Source organism: Boleophthalmus pectinirostris, unplaced genomic scaffold, assembly GCF_026225935.1.
Source record: "Boleophthalmus pectinirostris isolate CB_2022bp ecotype Guang Dong unplaced genomic scaffold, ASM2622593v1 HiC_scaffold_3, whole genome shotgun sequence".
Classification (NCBI taxonomy): Eukaryota; Metazoa; Chordata; class Actinopteri; order Gobiiformes; family Gobiidae; genus Boleophthalmus; species Boleophthalmus pectinirostris.
In genome coordinates this window covers 33,143,548-33,163,515 of record NW_026571299.1, presented here as the reverse complement: position 1 = coordinate 33,163,515, position 19,968 = coordinate 33,143,548, and the positions used below count along the sequence as shown (strand labels likewise).

At 39.5% G+C, this 19,968-nt stretch overlaps 1 protein-coding gene across 1 annotated transcript in view; it reads left to right on the top strand.

The window, feature by feature from the left end:
* The first annotated feature begins 2,805 nt into the window (after positions 1-2,805).
* The window catches only part of LOC110168684 (semaphorin-3F-like), a 63,116-nt gene continuing 45,953 nt past the window's right edge, over positions 2,806-19,968 (top strand). Inside the window, exons 1-2 of the mRNA XM_020934160.2 lie at positions 2,806-3,101; positions 4,440-4,588. Of these exons, the coding sequence (XP_020789819.1) occupies positions 4,477-4,588 (112 nt within the window). The 5' untranslated portion in view covers positions 2,806-3,101; positions 4,440-4,476. The remainder of the gene's footprint in view (positions 3,102-4,439; positions 4,589-19,968) is intronic.

The following is a 19,968-nucleotide window of genomic DNA, read 5'->3' as shown; positions in this document are numbered from 1 at the left end:
TGCCTCTCTCACTCTCACTATCTTTGTCTCTCTATCTCTCCCTCTCTTGGCCCTCCCTCTCTCCCTCTCAGGCGGTGGGTGCTCATGCAGATGTTTGCTCACCTCGTCACCATCAACAGTTGTTAATTGCCTTCCCTGTGTGGTGCGGCAGAGACAGAGGTGAGGTGTCGCAGTCTGTTAATAATTAGTTTGTGGCACAGGAGCCACTTATGGCAAAGGTCAGAGTGTAATGAAACTCATATGAGTTTTTATTGTGTGGATTTGTATTCCTCTTGGCACCTGTTTCCATGAACACCACACTGTCCGTTCATTAAGTGTATGTGTCAGTGTGTGTTAGTGCTGGGGCGGGACTCAGGGATAACTATATGGAAAGTGGTTTCGTTGAACACTTCTCTCTGCAAGCGCGCCTCTCAATAATGCATGCAGTGTTACCTTCAGGTCGGCCTGGAAAATGGAAACTCCTCCAAATGGATAGGTTGAACTTGAAGTCAAGCACACATTGTGAAATCCCATCAATTCAAGAACAAACTGAAATGTTTAAAGTGATACAATATGTAACAAATTTCCCAAGAGCCATTGGATTTATATCTACATCTCCTCTGCCGAGCTCAAAGGCGTTTTTCTCAGTTGGTCTAAATGTGTTCCCTGTGTTTGGCTTCTTTCACAGCGCTCCATCTCAGCGAGTGAAAGTGTGCTGCAGGAAAAGCTGGAAAGCAAGAGGGACTTTTATGAAGCAGCCACTTCACAAAAGCAGGATTCAATAATTGCTTGCCTCTTGTCTCACGCAAGTGACAGATGGTAAGGCCACCAGGGGCCTAAAGAAGGGAATAATATTGTTGATTAAAAAGAAATATAGGAAACAACATGCAGCTGTTGGCTTCAGGTCAAGAAAGAAAATCTAAATGAAGGAAAACAATGGATGGAGTCTGTTAGCAACAAGAGCTGATGACAGGATTAGACTTGGCTGCTCGGTACAAGTTCTGAGTGGAAACTGCTTAAACCGTTCGACTTTGTTCAGATTTCTGTGTTTGATTTCATGTCAGGGAGTGGAACTTCAGGTTATTATTAGTGTGGTCTGCTTTGTAGACAATGACTTACATGTGATCCACCTGCAACTACTCCACAATGTCAGAAACAACAATAGTTTATCATCAACATTTTCCTCCGGTCAAGCTTTAATGTCTAGTGGCATATCGAATTTGTACAGATAATTGTTTACAAGCTCCTGTGGCAATTCCACTGCTAATGCTAATGCTAATTTTGTGCCCTTTTCTTCTCTTCCTCCTGTGAGCATCAAAGCCCGGAGCCACACTGCGCAGCCTGTTTTGCATAGATTAATTCAATATTGTCTTTCAGGAACACCATTCTGTCTACCGGGTTGAAATGACTAAAACTGTAGCTGCGATACATGGACTTTTGTTTAGCATTCATTTTAAATCTTTATCATTAAAATTGAGGGTAAACTTTCCTTGCCTTACACTATCTTACATAAATTATTATTTCTACAATCTCGATTAAGTGAACCGCTGTGTGTGTGCATAATGTAATCTGATTGTACACACAGTAACAGGACAGGCTATGTGACACCTAAGCCTCTATGTTTATCATTTATAGAATAATAAGCATGCACAGCGGGTGTCAGCTGCCTTGTGCGGTGACTGGATAAGAAGTCAAATAAGCCTGTGTGATCAGGAGAGGGTTTAAGGCCAGATTAAGAGATTTGAGACTCCATTTGCCCATGAATATCTGCTGCCAGTGATCCTCTGTGAGGGCAGGCTGAGGTGTTGGGAGAAATCTGCCCCAATCTGTACCGGAGCAACTGTTGTATAGGAAAATATGGACTCGAAAGGTAGTTACCAATGAATGTAAAACTTTTGTAGAACTGCTTGTCTGTTAGCCAATGACAATTTTGTTATGCGCTGCAAGGTGGCTGCTGTTATGATGTTGGATTATACACAAATATATTTAATTGAGTTTAGGAGGCCCATTCAGTTGTAAAAAATGTTCAAGTGGACCTCTTGCTTGTGTGTTTTTTAATGCCAGAGTGCATGCACAGTATAAGCACTTGGCAGTTTAAAGGTCCACTATGTAACCTTCCTTGCAAAGGGTCTGCCATCTGCTTGTCTCCATGGAGATGTTATTGCTTTGCCTGTAATGTTCATACAGTACGGATTTTATTAAAAACCCTTTACTCTCCCCAGATCTGACCAGTAACTTGGTCTAGTGGCCTGGTCAACTACTTGCAGGTACAGACACAAGAAAAGTTGCATAGTGTAACTTTAAATATGTACTCTAGTCAATAAATATGATTTGTAATCTGGCACCAAAGCTATTATAACATATCCTTCCCCCTGTCAAAACTTTTATGATGGGTTTCAACAAAATTGAAAATGACATGACATTTTAAACAACTGAATAAGTTATAGCTGATTGTCTCAATTCACATATTGAAGCAATCGCCTCTGTGTGCAAAGTGTTTTTCCTTTTTTTTCTCAATACAAAGCCACATGTTGGAGAATCTAAATCTGATCGTGTTTGAAGCCAGTGGATACAACATTTCCCTCTTCATTGAAGCGCTAGACCACTGCGTCATCTGTTTTGATTTCACCACATAATTGTCGTTCATCTGCGTAAAGATGACATTAGGCTGATAAAGTGAAGGCGGGGACGACACTCGGGGATGCTAAAAGGTACGAGTCCTCCCCAATGGGTGTGCCTATAGCCCCGCGCGCGCGAGACTATCCACCTGCATGAAGCGCTCCTTCTCACTCGCTCGCTCGCTCTCTCCCTGTGAGCACTGTGTGGCACTCTGCGCAGCGACGCATCTCATCTTAGTAGCAAGTCTTTTGTTTCTTCGCCCTCTTCAGTGGAAAATAGCAAAGCTCTTGATGCGATTTAGACATCACTTCAAGTTAAGGCGCCTGCGTCAAGTTAATTGAAATCCGGGTTTTTGTTGTTTGTCTGTGGGATAATCGTGCAAGATCCGCGGCTGATACGTTTTCGTGCGGGCTCAGGGGCTCAAAGGATCTGCCGCTGCTGTTGCTGGATGCTTTTAAATGTGGACCAGATTTGGATGAACGCACGGCGGTCATAACAATAAGGTGGGTCGTAAAGGATAAAGGATAATCGATTTTAAGTGTTTATTTTATTGGCAAGAAGTCTAGTTGTGCGTCAGATGTGTGCGTAAAACAGTATAGGCTTTTATGGGGAAAGCTTGAGTCGAGGGAAAGGAGCAGGATGCCCCAATGCGCGTGCAACATTGGATCTCTGAAAAAGACTGTCTACTTAAAAATTCAACTTTTAAATGGGGACACATTGTTCCTAGCTATTCTCACTCTCTCGTCAAGTGCGTGGGAGGCTGGTGTTAATGAGCAAGGAGTAGGAAATCGCGAGTTTTGTAAAGGAAAGTTTGTGTGCTTTATGTAACGCTGAGCTGCTATCTGAAGTGATGACAAGTAGGGAAGCTGTTGTTTTTATATTTTCACAATTATTTGCCCGTATAAGTGACACGTGGTCAGTGCGTGTGTCCATAACTCCAAAGCTCAGTCACGCTTTATTTTGGTTAACGCTCTGCTTTGGAGTTGTGCCTTCAGGGGCTTTATGTGGGAACTTGATCTTACGCCGCCGACTGACAGTTTGACCACAGATCTTCGTTTACAAGCAGATCAGTGCCATGCGTGGCGAATGCGCGCGCACGAACACGAACTAGTTTTATTCATACTGAAAGCATATTAAATGTTGGAGGCGGTTCGGATCGCTATACCCTTTTACGCACAGAGTGGACAGTGGCACAATCTAGGCCAGTTCTGTAGTCTTTGTGAAAAGTGTTTTGTGATAGACTGCCCATGGCACGCAAAAAGCTAATCTTATGGATAATGGAAGCAATGTTTTGTTTTATTTTATTGCAAGTATAGTTTAGATAAAATGTGTTTTTATGAGTTAATTTAAAGGTGCGCTAACGTAACGTTATTGTTTAAGGGTCTGCTGCTTGGTTGTCTTTTAGGAGATGTCATTGCTTTACCTGTAATGTTCTGAAGTATGGTATATTGCTGTTGCATGTGTTCAATTACAATTAGTTTTATTGCTCTATAAGACAACATGCATTCTTAGGCTACTATGGGTAACTTACTGACTGATAAAGTTTAATGCCAAAGTGAAACATGGCAAAGCAATAACATTCCTGTGCAGAGAAGTATAGACCAGTAGGTTGGTTAGTGCACCTTTAATCATATTTGACATGGCAATAGTGAAGTATCTGTTTCAACATATGTTTCTTGCAAAATGTCCTAAATGTTGATTTAAATCTAAAATGACATGTCCTTGCCCTCTTAATGAACAAGGAGACAAGACTCTATGTATTACAGTATCTTATGAGGTAAATTATACATTAAAACTTCAGGCTGTATTTTCCCCCTGACAGTCCTCTCCTCTGTTCTTAGCTTCTAGACTCTGGTTGTCTTTACAAACACCGGGACCATGTTGTGGGGCTCTCTATGCTGGCTCCTGGCCCTGCTGGCCCTCTCGTCTACAGCTCTGCCCCCCTCCAATGAGCCTATGTCTGCTCCCAGGATTTTTTTGTCCTTCAAAGGTGAGATACTTTCACTTCAGTCATCTTAAATGTTGCAATGTAGTTATTTTGATATGGTCTGATACAGTTGCCATAAAGTCTACAGCCCTCCGTTTTACTTGATGGTCTTTATAATTGTCACATTTGCTTGGATATTTGTTGTAAGAGGTGATTATTATTACACAAAAGCTTGCTTAATATTGCTGGGATTCTTCTGTTTTAAATTTTGCATAGAATTTTGCTACATGTTTTGCTTAGAATTCAGTGCTTTTCAACCATTGTCATATAAAGTAGTAAAATAGCTGTTTACATTTGTAGCACATAATCTGATTGTGTTTTCAATGTTAGAATTATCTATGAAACAAATACGTGTCACATTTTAAACTGCAAATAATATACCCTCAATTAGCCTTTGTTTCTCTAACCACCAATTGTGAATGCATTAATGGCATACCTTAACATTCTTGACCTCACCGTGTTCACAACCTGGCTACATCCTTGGTCTCTGTCATAAAATCCTGCTTAATTACCCTCTGAGCAATTAGTACGTATTATACTCTTATTTTGAATAGTACAATTTTCTATAGCACTGTCACTTGTTGAGTTATTGGTTTGCTTTGTAACTATTGACATGGGCAGATTAGGACTTTGCTGCATTTGTAGTGAACACACATCTTAAGAAAGAGTGGCACCCGAATTGCTTGTGTCAATATTAGTGGAAGTTGTCATATTTAGACACTTTTTGTGGTATCTATGTTTTCTTAAGCCCTTCTGTCTGCACTGAGTAACAATAGAGAGAAAACAGTGCGCTGCATACTTTGAGAGAGTAAAAATAGTTTCTGGACAGTGCAGAGCCTCTGGGCCCTCAGCAGACAGTGGAGGTGACCACAGAGGACTCTGTGAATGGGAGTCAAGCCTGGGACACTGTCATTCACTATAACCTCAACCACAGAGCAATACTGTAATATGTGCTTACTACGCAGCTTGTAGTCAAAGATATGTTGCATTATGTAGCTTAAGTTGGCTGTTTAACTACAAACTCAAGAAGTCAGTGAGGAATTTTTAAGCAGACCTATTAGGCATAGCCAACTTTTTAGAGTTCATTTACTCTCTCAAAGTTGTATTTGGAGTGATTCATGCATGTTTGAGCCATCTCACTTATTTAGCATTTTGCCAACACGTAGGATCGGGCAGCTTTGTGTAGTAATTTTGGTGCAAATGAAAAGAAATCCACTACAGTAGAAGTTAGGTGAAGTCAAGTTTCTGAAGCTGAACAAAGTTGCTGAATTTTAACTAACATTGGACCTTTATTGAAAATTTGTGAATGGTCTTGATCTATATCAGAACTAATCACATGGTATTGCATAAACTGCTATAATATGGTGTTTTGAATTACACTCTGCTGCAAAAAGAAGTGTTTTTGTAATAATTCAGATGCTGAAACCTATATTAGCTTTGACCATTTTCCTTAGTATCAAAGCTTGAAATGTTTGTATTGCAACAACACTAAACTAGGGGTTTTGTGACTCACTGGACATTTACCCATGACTACAAGTTCAAAATGTGATTCCAATTGGACCTTATCCCCACTGAGGGATAAGGCCATTGACCGCTGAAAATTACACATTATTTTTGTGTATTATTTGATGCTCACTGTGTAAATATTCTCAGTTTATTTTCCGTTTCTTTGAATTTAAGTTTTAACACAGCCCAGACAGTAAATACTTGGGATACTGCTGCACTGCTATGTGTTTTTCATAAGCCAGTGTAATAAGACAAGTAATTGGATTAAAAGCTCATAGTTTGTGTTTACAGCTGATTCTTCAGCTGCTTGTAAAATCTGATTTGTCCAAGAGCAATAAGAAATGTGTGAACCCGAATCCTGACATGACCTAACCTCCTGTTTACACTGCACAGTTTATTTGCAGTTTGTTAAAAAACTGAAATGAATTTAGATGATTTTGGATTACACCAAAAACATGATTAGGTTTGGCCAAGGCCTGATGGAAGCTTTAGTTTATTTCAGCTAGAGACGTACCACTAAACGTGTAATATGTATTGTTGGCTCATGAAAGGAGCACAAGATTGCTTTAAAATAAATATTACTATGATTCAGTGTTTCCAAATCTAAAGCTGTAAATAGAGTCATTAATGGGAAAGGGTTAAGGTTATCATTGTATTATATATACTCCTAACCATATACCGTTCAATTGTCCATTAAATGTGGCGTAGGAGCATTTCATGTGTTCAGTGTATTTGATATATTTACCCTATTGATTCTTGAAGTACCAAAGAAAGCTTTTCTCAGTCAAAGGTCTGCCATTTATATTCCAATTTCACCTGATAGCGTTGCCCTTTTCTCATTTTCTCATGGCAGCTGCTTAGTGTGTTAGCACAGGCTGAGTTATTAACTGTGATAAGGACGAAGAAAGCAAACACGGGTAATACCAGAAGAATGTCCTTCTCAACGGGGTCTGGACACATTATAGAGCACCGCATCAGTCAAAATAAACTAGGCATTTTAACAATAGAAATATACTGTCTGAGAAACTTTTATTTTGAAAAAATTTAACCAAAATAGAGACAGCAAAAGGTACTTTGTTATACACTGCTGGGCTGCAAAATTTTGTAAAAAAAAAAAAAAAAAAAAAAAAAGGCTAATAATAATAATAATAATAATAATAATAATAATAAAATAGCATTGTAATTAGATTTGCCAATTTGCCATATTATGTTTAAAAACTATGATTTTCTTCAGATTGTAAAATACTCCAGGAGCACTGACATTTGACAGGAGACTGAAATGAAATAATAAAAATGAAATGAACTGATGAACTAATATAAGAATCACATGAATTTCAAACTACAGGTACAAGATTTTTCAATAAAAAGACAGAATATGTTGTTCTTTGCATAGGACATCTTATTGTTTAAATGATTGCAGCCTTAGCGATTTGATATTTGCTCAAACTCAAATTGCGATTTTGGTTTGACAGAGAACGCCACCAAAATATGAACTCGTTTATCTCCACAAAGGAAAAGGCAAGCTTAGATCAGCTGCTAACCTCTCTATATTTACCTTTTTAACCAGACTCTATAATCACATGCTATTTTGGTTTTGGGGGCCCTGAGAGGTTGTGACCCCTAAAACAGGAGCCAAAGTCCTAGGTTAACTACCCACAATGTGTGGGAGAATAGCCCTATATTAAACACAAATAGCTTGTCACTACAACTCCAAGGCACATTTGAAAGTATTTAAGCTGTGTTTGCCTTTTCAGAATTGGCCAACTTTGTGAAATGCAACAAAGCCCCAAAGTCCTTAATTGGACTAGTGCTTGTGACAACCTTACTTCAGCCATTGAATTCCCTCATTCCCTTTTTGCCAAATGAAACGGGTCAACAGTCGTCACGCTCCAACTAAAACCTGATATTTCTTTACAAACAGAACTGGCTCTGTTTAATCTGTGAAATATTAAGTGTGAGCCTCAGAGCGTGTCCAATTTGAGACAATGCAACAATAGCCTGTTCCATGCAGATTATATGATGGATTATATTGTCTGATTTTTACAGTCATTTTTGCTACAAGAGTAATCTATGTAGGTGGTCCTTCATTAAACCAGTGTTTTCTCAGTGTTCTGCACAGTGACAAAGATGCTGAACAAGTCCAACAAAAGATGTGCCCCAAAGCAAACTTTAAAGGTGCACTATGTAACATTCTGGTGGAGAGTGCATTACTTACAAGTTGCCACAGAGATGTCCATTTTACATAGCTAGCATTTATTTCATTACAGGAGTTTTAAGTTCTCAAAAATAACTTTAACATGCATTCTTATTGTAAGGTCAGCTCTCCACAGATCTGACCTGTAATTTGGCCTTTGGTCTCATGGACTTGTCCCTATGGAGACAAAGTGGCAGACTTCACCAGAAAAGTTGCATGGTGCTTTGTATATTGGATGATTTTAGTGATATGGTTTGGGATTAGTTTAATTAATAATAATATCCATCTTCTCAAGAAACTTTGATATACTGTGATCTGGTCAAGCTTAAAAGTACTGGAGGTGTTTTATTTGGAAGACACACCTGAGATCACTCCTATGCTGTGTGCAATTAAAACATTAGCATAATTTGTGGTTCTCTTTTTCCTCTTTATCACACCCTTCACAACCTGCACAGATTGTCAAACATCTTGTGTACTCAGCTCCCTCTGCACATAATTGGAGAGCAGGAGACAGCGCTAAGTGCCTCAGGTCTGGCCAAATCAATGCGTTCTGAGTGAAACCGTCTGCTGGACAACTGACCTCTGGCTTCTCATCAAGATCAACAGGGCCCATAGTCTAGACATACTATGTGCTATATAATACAAAACAATAACAGAGTCACAGAGCGATCTTGGATTCCATAAGAGCAGGTCATTTGTCCTGGCGTTTTGGTTTGTTCTTAGCTTCACTATCAACCCCATAAAATGTATCATCCTTTAAAACCTCCACCGTGCAGGCCTTGTAGTTTTAAACTTGGAAGAAACATGGAAGCAGCTTGTTCTTCCAAAACATTTCAGAGCACCTGCCAGCATGGGACATCTTTTTGTACTTATTCAGATGTCACTGTAATCCCCTCACAAAACAAACCACTAAACAGTACCATAATTACATATTTTATTTTGGGGACAGTGGAGGGTTGGAGGTTTGATTCCTGCTTGGACGTTCTGTCAGGGTCCTTATAGTTAGTTTATCCAGTTTATTCCCTTCACTATTGATCAACATTGTGCAGACTATTTCTTGGTAACAACTAGACCGCATTATCATACACCTCCCCGCTTGTAATCTCACCCATTATGTATTACTAATCTTTCAATACACCCATTAATGCATTGCTATAGCGGTTTCCTAGTTAGTCTCCTGAGATGTTTGTGTTGATGGAAAAGGGGAAGGTGCGTATGGTGCATCCCAGCAACCTCTGCTCCGCTGGATCCAGGCTGTCAGAGCGGGACTATTGAGGAGAGTAGAACAGGAGGCGACAGCTCCCGGGCTAAATATAGTGTCTCTCATGTCTACTGTTTTTCTACACACTCCAGCCCTCCTCCCATCGTCCTTATACACTTGTACTTGTACTGTTCAGGGAGTAGAGCCCCTGTGTGAAGTGAGCCATAGGGGGATGTTGTTTTAGTGAACTGGAAAAGGCTAAAGAGGCGAGAGTAATGTTTAGAGAAGGTGAATGAGGTCACAGGGGGGATGCGTACAGTAGTGAGTCATAATAATACAATTTAAATGAATTCAATTTCAGCTAGAAGTTTATTTAATATTATCATGTGGTTTTATCCAGACATTTGTAAAATTACTTTTTATTGCAGTTTTTCAGTACTGATACCTGCTCAAATGAGTGTCTAGATTCAATATAACTATAATATGTGGTTATGATTTGACTTATACCATATACAAGTAAAAAAATAGGTGCTGATGCAGTGGAATTTCAAAGGGTCACTCACTATAACTCGTGACTATAAACTACAGAGTAAACAGTATTTGAATTTGTATTGTTGCACATGCTTATTTGAGCATTGAGATCAACCACCTAATTGCTTATCTATATGTCTATTGTTTTATTTTTATTCATTCATAAGTGTTTCCATTTTACAGTGTCCCAACATCTTTAGAAATTGGGCTTTATTATTCCCTCCCTCTCCTCTTATTACTGCTGTAGTCTCCCCTGTGCAGAAATGCTAATAGCGTCTAAATGAACAACATCTGAATTGCAGGCTAATGATTATTTATTGAGGCGGGGGCATTTTGCTGTTGGGCGTTTTAATCATTTCATTATTTGTTCTGACGATGAGCAGCCCCCAGACCCAGAGAATAAACTGCATTCAAATTATAATGAATGTACCATTTAGAGCAGCTGCACTGGCATTTATTTTTAGTTTTTTAGTGCTTTTGATTAGCAAGCCTGGTTTAATTTAGTAATTATAACTTAATTTTGTAAGTAAGAAGTTGGTATTCATCTGAGATACATTTCTGTAGAGAAATAAAATGTTGATGTCATAATATTGCAGAAAGAAACAAAAAACAAATAGTTTAAAAAGCACATGCAAATTTAAAGGTATAGTACTCAATTCATTATTTATGCCTGATTATCTGTGATTATAATTGTATTTTAAAGTATTATAAGATATTTGATTAAGCACAGTATCACAGATTTGTATTAATGATTCACAGTTCATCATGAAATTGACTTGCAAATTAAGACCACTTAATGAATGTGTTTCTGGCTCTTAAACAGTGGAAGTCTGGGTGCAGCCTGGTGGGTGTTAATATTTGGCGTGAGCACCAGCCTCAGATCTTAATGTGGCAGACAGGATAAAAATAGTTACACTCATGATTGTACAATTCAGTTTTGGGACTGATTGAATTGTAGCTTTTCAAGTTCTTCCAAAATGTAGGACCCCAAGTTAAGGGAACCTGTACAGTTCTCAGTTACATCTATTTTAGTCACTTTTAAAGAAATTCTAGCAACATATTTTATGTAATATCTGTACTAAAGTAGTACACTTGGTTACTCTTCCCACTCTGAAGTCTACAACTGCCAAATGCTTAATAATTTCAACAAAAGTTCAACATTACCGTTACAGGTATGATTGATTTCGTTTTTCTTATTTTGGTCCAGATTTTCTGCATTATTTAATGCTTTATCTTTCCAAATACTAAATTTTTGTATTATAAATTTAAAATTACATCCAGACAGTTGTGTTGACAATTACTTACTATGTGATTGTGAGTAGTAATTTTCCAAGTTACATTTTTATTCTTTTTTGAGTCATTACCAGATCACTACTTTTACTTCTTGACTAATGTTATTTTGAAGGAACGTTACTCTTACTTTAGTACTATTTTTGTCTACTCTACCCACCTCTACAAGTGAAGGAATTTGTGGAGGAATCTCACACATGTTGAGGCCACCTGCAGAGGAGATCCAAGATGGCGGAGGACAGTGCACTTGTTGTGGTTTGAAACATGGATTTAATGGCTTTGTTGAGAGGTGGGTTACTCAGATCTGAAGTGACAGCTTTTTAGATTCATGTGGAGCGTGTGTGGTCGGCGTCTGTTGTTTGTGGTTTTGAAGAGAAGACGCAGAGGGGCACAGATCTGACAGGGCTATAAATGACTGTGGTGGATTTGGTTGGGTTGTCATGGCAACGTACCTGTCACTACCTGTCAAAAGGGGAGTGGGTTCAAATGCTTCACAAATAGCCTATGTGTTCCTTTGTCCACAGATATAAGTCTGTTTCTTGATATTCTGGTCTTACAACTACTATATTATTTGAAAAACACCGAGTATTTTTAATCAGTACCTCCACCAACAATTAACATCTTTAGTTTAGTTTATACTGCAAATTTCCATAATGTTTTGTTATTGGAAAGCATACTATATGAAGAATTGTTATACAGCAGTTGATGAAGTTGTTGAAAAAACGTTATTAAGCTTGTTAGTGGTAAATTTGTAGTTTTCATAATGGAACAATTGTACACTGACAAAACATGTGATCAAAAGTAATTATCCCATTTGGCCAGTGGCTTTCAACATTGATTTCATGAACATAAACAACACAGGCTTATAATTATTACAATTTACGTACAGTGTTGGGGAGCAGCAGATTACATGTACCGGAGTTACGTAATCAGAGTAGAAATTATGAGTAACTGTATTCAGTTACAGTTACTGTTTCAGTGAGTGGTAATTGGATTACAGTTACTTTGCTGAAATAAATGTATTACACGGCAGTATTTTCCTGTTTTCACATTTTCGGCTATATCCCCCGTTTTTTTCTTATTTTTTCAGGAATTCCACTCATTGCCGGAAACTAAACCAGTCTAAACCAGACTAAAACAGGACTAAAACCAGGATTTAAAACCTCTAAAACTAACCAGGTCTAAACCAGGTCTTAAACAGGTCTAAACCAGGACTAAAATAGGTCTAAAACCAGGACTAAACCAGGACTAAAACAGAACTAAAACAGGACTAAAACAGGTTTTAACAGGACTAAATCATGCTGCGCAGACATGTCTCCTCTTCTATCAGTAATATTTTTAATACGGTAAAGTAAAGTCTGGGCTTTTTATTTTCTTTTAGCAGATAAAACAGACAATCTTATGTTACGATATCCTTGTCTTTGCTTCTATACAGCAAATCAAGTAATCCAAAGTATTCAGATTACGTTACTCACTTTAAGTAAATTAATGGATTACGTTACAAACTACATTTTGGTGTGTGTAATCTGTAATCTGTAGGGGAATACATTTTAAAAGTAACCTTCCCATCACTGTTTACGTAACGCAAATAATAATCAAAGTATATCCTCCAAAATGTGAACTCTGCTCTGAACCACATGCATTTGGCTATAGTCCTCTCAATTAAAAAGACGAAATCTGCTCATTGACAGTTAGAAATAACTGAACTTCAATTTCTGCAACAATTTGATTTATTGCACAGTCCTATACAAAATGTGTCAGCAAGGATATTGGCAAACAGTAGCTTCACCACAACTTCATTAGACAGAACATGATTTTCAAATTAACATGCATAATTTGTAATAGCAATGTTTATATTATGTGTATCCAGGTGTGACAGAAGTGCTGCTCTCTGGAGATTTGCTGCACAGATGGAACAAGGGAAACCCCAGGGTCAAGGGCACCTCCACTTGTGTTTACTCCAGCAGCCTCATTCATGATCATTTGTCTGTCAGTGCTGGGATCTAGTTACACCGCTAACACTGACCTCCGTATGGTCACCATTTTCACCGTGGAGTGGGAATAGACAGACCTTGGACTATTGTTTGCGGAAAACTGTGTCATTGCCTCAATTATAAAAGAATGCATTGGAAAAGATACACATGTGTAGGGGGTGTGTTAGTCATATCATTTGACAAGTGTGTTTAAGAATATAGCAAATTAAGTGGAGAGAGGTGTTGGAGAGGTCATTGGAGCTTATTCTGTGTCAGATGCCATTCCAGCTCTTGTTCAGTCTGCTAGCAATGATAAAGGGAAAAATGGTAAAGCGTGCATTGTATATCTGTCACAATAACAAATTTTGAAGTGAATATTTATGACTTCGGCAGTGATGCGGTCGCTGTATCGGACCGTTGTGGTGAAGAGGGAACTGAGCCGAAAGGCGAAGCTCTCGATTTACCGGTCAGTCTTCGTTCCTACTCTCACCTATGGTCATGAGCTCTGGGTAATGACCGAAAGGACGAGATCGCGGATACAAGCACTCGAAATGAGTTTCCTCCGCAGGGTGGCTGGGCGCTCCCTTAGAGATAGGGTGAGGAGCTCAGTCACACGGGAGGAGCTCGGAGTAGAGCCGCTGCTCCTCCACGTCGAGAGGAGCCAGTTGAGGTGGCTCGGGCATCTGTTCCGGATGCCTCCTGGGCGACTCCCACGGGAGGTGTTCCGGGCATGTCCCACCGGGAGGAGGCCCCGGGGAAGACCCAGGACACGCTGGAGGGACTATGTCTCTGGGCTGGCCTGGGAACGCCTCAGGGTCCCCCCGGAAGAGCTGGAGGACGTGTCTGGGGTGAAGGAAGTCTGGGAGTCCCTGCTTAGGCTGCTGCCCCCGTGACCCGGCCCCGGATAAGCGGACGAAAATGGATGAATGGATATTTATGATAATGGTTAGGCCTGTCACAATAACACATTTTGAAGTACAATATATTGCTGAAGTAAATATAGATGATAAATGATAATATTGAAACCAAACCATACAGTAGAATTATCCCCTAAAAAGTATTGTAAATGTACAATATCATTAAAATCATAAGCTGCAATAATTAAATGCAACACTTTAGTAATTCAATTGTATAGTTTTAGTTCGCAATTCAACCTTCTACAACTAAAATCTTAAAAAGAAAAATAAATTTGTCATCTGTCAAGTACTGTATGATAAGCTGATATAGTATTAATCGTGACAGGCTTATAAACGATAATATTATAACTCAATCAAAACAGAAGTTATTTATTCAGCCCTCAACAGCTCTAATTTTATAGTAGTTCTGGAAAAAGTACCCAAAAATAATAGCCCCATCTATCATTTATTGAACGATACGTTGATATAGTAATTATGGTGACTGTATAACTTGCTTTTTTCCAACACAGTGAAGTTTTAAGTGGCAAATTGGCTCCTTGTTAGCTTTTTTTCCCAATAAAACCATGTTGCTCTTTTGATGCGAATCGGATGTTGAAAGCTAGAAAGAGTTTGCAGTTAATGTAGCTTTAAGTAGTCTGTCCAAGAGGCCCATGAGAGAGAGAAGAGAGGGAGGGAGACAGAAAGGGAAGGAGGTAGAGAGAAAGAGAGAGGAAAGGAGAGAAAGAGTGAGAGGAAGGGATGGAGGGGGAGATAAAGAGAGAGTGGGGGAGAGAAAATCAGAGAGAGTGAGACGGAAAGAGAGAAAGAGAGTGCTAGGGAGGCAGAGAGAAAGTGAAAGGGTGGGAGATAGAAAAAGAGAGAGCGAAGGGGAGTGATTCAGAGTGAAAGAAAGAGAGGAAGAGGGAGACAGAGCGCGATAAGGGAGAGAGAGAGAAAGAGAAAGCAAGGAGAGGAGAGAGAAATGGAGATAGGTGGAGAAAGAGAAAGAATGGGAGGGTGAGAGTAAGACAGAGAGATCAAAAATGAGAGATACAGGGGGAGAGAGAAAAGGAGAGAGGTGGAAAGAGGAAAAGGAAGAGAGAGATAAAGAAAGGGAGTGAGAAAGAGGGAGGACAGGAGAGAAGAGAGAGAGAGAAGAAGAAGGCAGGGAGGCAGGGAGAGGTAGAGTGATGAGGTGAGTGGTGTAAAATGTGCAGGAGTTGCCAGGGCAGAGGCGGGCTGAGCTGTGAGAGTGCTAATGGACTATAGGGCATCAGTGTCAGGTTAGCTATCTCCACTGCGCCCACAGAGCACAGGCAGCTCTGGGAATGAGGCCGAGAGGAGCAGGGAGCACAATGCCTCTCTATGGACAAATTGTGTGTCTGCTTCCCATTAGACTGTCGACTGAGATGGTTTACCTCAGCTGGTGACGGTCGCCGCGGTGAAGCTCTGTGCCCCGGACATAACCTCACGCTGAAAAAAGACTACAAGTACAAGTCAATGAAATCTGCTGACTGTTCACTCTTACAGTCTCGGAAGAAATAAGATACAACAGTCGGATGTCTTGGTTAATCAAGTTCTAGACAATATTTTGCTTCTGTATAAAATATAGCTTTGGTTGGAGGTTGTGGCAGAGCAGTGGCATAGTTTTGGTTTGTGTAGTGTTTTTTATCTTATGGTGTTTTGTTCAATAAAAAGATGAATGCATTTTAAAATTACAAAAGAAAATATAAATATAGCATTAGTTAGGCCTGTCACAGTAACTTTTTTTAGTAACAATAACATTTTGAAGTACGATATACTGCTGAAATAAATATACATAATAAACGATAATACTGAAACAAATTTATGTCACTCACACCATAACCCAAGAGCAGGTTTAAAACACAAAAATATTCTAAATGTACAAAATTGTTAAAAAGTATTGTAGTACGGTATTTAGTTTCCATCAGTAATGAGTCATAGAAGTTATTAATTCAAACTTTTACATCTTAAATCTTACCATATAGATGAAATATAACCAAAGAAAATGTACACATGAAATATTGACTGCAAAATCCATCTCTGATATATTGAACTTTAATAATTATCGTAACAGGCCTAGCTTTGGTTTATGCAGTTTAATTTTAACCCTTAGCCTTGGCACTGATACCTTGTTTTGTCCTAAACAGACAGAAGATTTTAATAATTGTGAGAAAATGCAATTCCAGCTACATGAAGTTGTCATTTTTCCCACAAATGGCTGCTTTTTCATTATTCTTTATGAGGAAAAATTGCAAGACATTATTCAGTTATTCTCTTACAAAAGTACAGGTTGGGGGTGAAGTGGCTTGCTCAATGGCAGAGAGAGAGAATCAACAACAGCCTTCGAAGTTACTAGAAAAAAAATGAAAAATGGGATTCCCTTTTAAACTAAATCATACCTTGGCGTTCGACCAGTATTTCTATTGCTGTTGGATAACTTTATACCACTGTCTCTGCTCGATGGTGCACAAAAGAACATAACAGACATAAATTGGTCGTTTGTCAGAAAATGGAGGAAGTATAAATTCTGGGGGTATCTATTATTTTTAATTTCACCGCTCAGTTGCACATGGTACATACAAATCATCTTGGAAGAAGATCTGTTAGCAATTTGGCTCAGTTTAAGAATTGGACATGGGCCCAAAATCCATTGTAGACCATACATCTATTTAGTCACGAAACAAAACCATGCCAAATCTTAACATTGTTTCTTGTAAGCGATCAAACTTCTGTAGGTCCATTTTACCTCATGGAAAGTTGCTCCAGTTTTTCACGGCTATATGAAAGGTTTAAGTTGTTTGGAGAGCTGGACAGAAGCTGGGAGCCTGGAGCACCCACATCCTCATGGGACCTCTCAGGTGTGGGGGATTGGGAGTGAGAGTCCATCAAGCTGCTGCTGTATATGTTGGTTTAGGCCCAACTCTCTGTCGGGGAGATTATGGGAGAAATGTGGCCTGTGGTTGATCCTGTGGGAGGAAACAGTAGAGCCGTCTCGCTTCACTTTCAGAAACCCTCCGCTGTCAGACTACTACAGGAGTCAGTGTGTTTACAGGCAGAGCTTAGCTGAACTGTAATCAGGGAAGAGGGCTTCCTACTTTCAGACGAGAATCACATTTTTGAGTCTACAGTGCTTTATTTTAACTTATGCAGCAGTACATTTGCTCTCTAATTATTGGTTTGTGGTAGATTTGTTGTATTATTAAGTAGATGTTTTTCAGTACTTCCCTCTTACTCCACTATCAGGTCCACAGTACAGGCCAAATGTAGTCTGGCACCCGAACTCGTTCTCTCTGCATATTCTATACACAGGGAATTTTAGTTTGATCATTTTCCTCTGTTTCACTCAAGCCAAACTCAAGGGTTGTTTTTTTTTTTTCAAATTCAACCTTCTTCCAGGTATGATTCAAAGCATTTAGCTTCATCCATAAATCACTCCTATCAGAAATCTGGGAGATAAGAACAGGGCAGATAACATGTCTGTATAAAGTATAGGAACAGCTTGGAGCCATGGCTGACCAGGCTAGACATATAGCTTTGGAACTTAAGCTCAAGTATGCGGTCAAGTACCTCACAATTGATGACATGTATCAAGCCAGTTTGACTTTTCATTTTTTAGGATGTTTTGTAGTAATAGCTTTAAGCCAGATGCCTTTCCTAAACCTCTCAATTCATCCTGTTCACTGATTTGTGGCCACTTTGGTTGTTAAATACTGTAAAACTGCCAATAACTCCACTTATATGTAACCACTATGCTCCACCAGTTGCACATTGAGGCTGTTTCTTCGATATAATTGCTGAAAAATGACCCTCAGCTGGATACCAACATCAACCCCAAGCTTTGAGATGTGAACCACTTGATAAATAGTGAAATCCTTCTTGTCGGATTGATCTAGCCTCAATCGGATTTGTATTCCCTGTTCCATTAGCTGTGGCTTTAGGCTATAGTAATGGCTCAGCTTGGAGGTCAGCTTAGCTTGTGTGGGCGAAAACCCTGTGAACCCAAAGCCCAGAAGAAGAGCATTGTGGTTGTGCCCGTGAAGAGAGAGCTCAGAGGGGCGGGGGGTGATGTTTGGGGGCTGGGGGTCTTCATATTCGCCCTGTTTTCTGAGCTCATGCTCTGATGGGCGTCCTGTGCGCTGATAATGTCCTGATTGTGGCAAATGTATTGAAAAGTTGCCAAGATTTCCTCCATGCATCCTACACTACACGCCCCTTTGCCTCCACGCTTTGTTAGTGCGCCTATTCTCAGGAAGAGCCCCCGTAGGTGTCTCTAATGGTATGTTGGCAGTGCGCTCAATGCTAACGGCACTATATGTTTGTATGCATGTGACTGCGTATGTATGTATATGTGTGAATGAGAGATGGGAGCGAGAAGGGCCTCCTCTGTGGCTGTTGTGCATGTTGTTGTTGGTTGTGGACGCCTCGCTCATCCGCTTGAATGGACTGTGCGGACTCAATAGAAGAAGGGCGTTTGTGTGGGATGGGTTCATCATTCATTAACTTCATTCATGTGGCTGGAGGAGTAAAGGGGCGTGGTCGAAACGCCACTAGCATTAGGCTTTAGCATCTTTTCTAACTATTACCATGCAGGATTTTATGTCATGAACCCAAAATGTAATGTGAAAATCCAAAATGTTCAAAACAGTTAAAACTTTTTTTAAATGTAATATACTTGTGGTTACATTACACTTAAAGAGTAGCTGGTAAGAGGATACGAACTGATAAAATATTCAAACTATACTTCATCAAAATTATTCACCATGCTAAGATTATTAGCACTTTTCACAACTTTCATAGGCCAGAGTGGAGTTTTGCCATCCCGATAATGCTAACAACAACTAGCATGCTAATACCACCCTCATGTCTTGATTCGCAGATGATAAAAACACCCATGACCATAAGAGCCTGTCTGTACTGAGGCAAACTAAACTGATTTCTTTATTTCAAGAAAAAATGGGTACAGCCCCTTTAATTATTAGGATGCTCGAGTCTCTTTGATGCAGTGCCTGGTTTGTGAAATGTCCCTGTCAACAAACAAAAGGTAATATTTTGCGCCAGTGAAATTTGGTGTCAGTTATGAATAGAATTGGCTATATAACACTCAACTTCAATTAATTACTGCAATTTCTGAACATTTTACACAGCATCACAACTTCTTTTTATTTAACCTTGTAGTGGGATTGATTGGCCTATTCAAATAGCATGTTCTGCTGAATTAGAATGATGGAGGAGCATAGACTGACAGGCTTTCTGCATGTTTCAGGGAAGCATCAACTCTTGGCACCAATACCCAGACACAACATTTTGTTCAACGGGTGACAAATCTACTTTTAATGTGCTCGACTCAATGGAGGAGGGAGACACGGGAACAAAGGCGTCTTGTGACTCGTGAAGAATCTCCAAACTATGATGCTTTGTCTGCTCGTAATCACATTGAAAAGTGTAAAAAGCTTAGCCACCATTAGTCTTTAGCTTTGACCGAGCTTGTGTCATTCATAAAGTGGATTTGGGCACACCGTGAAATTCAGCCTAAATTTATTTGTGGGATTATGCTGTCCTATTAAACCATCTAAGCATGATTAATTAGTCGCAAACAAGCTTGCAATCAGAGCATAAAGGAGAGAGGAACTGCGCATTCAGACGCTATAGATGCATTTTCCTCTATTTAAATTCATTACCGTGTTAAAACGCGTTAGTTCACTGCTAAGTTCACAGCTACGTTTCAATACGACATTTATGAGTTGCCAGTACGCGATTCAGTGCTCGCT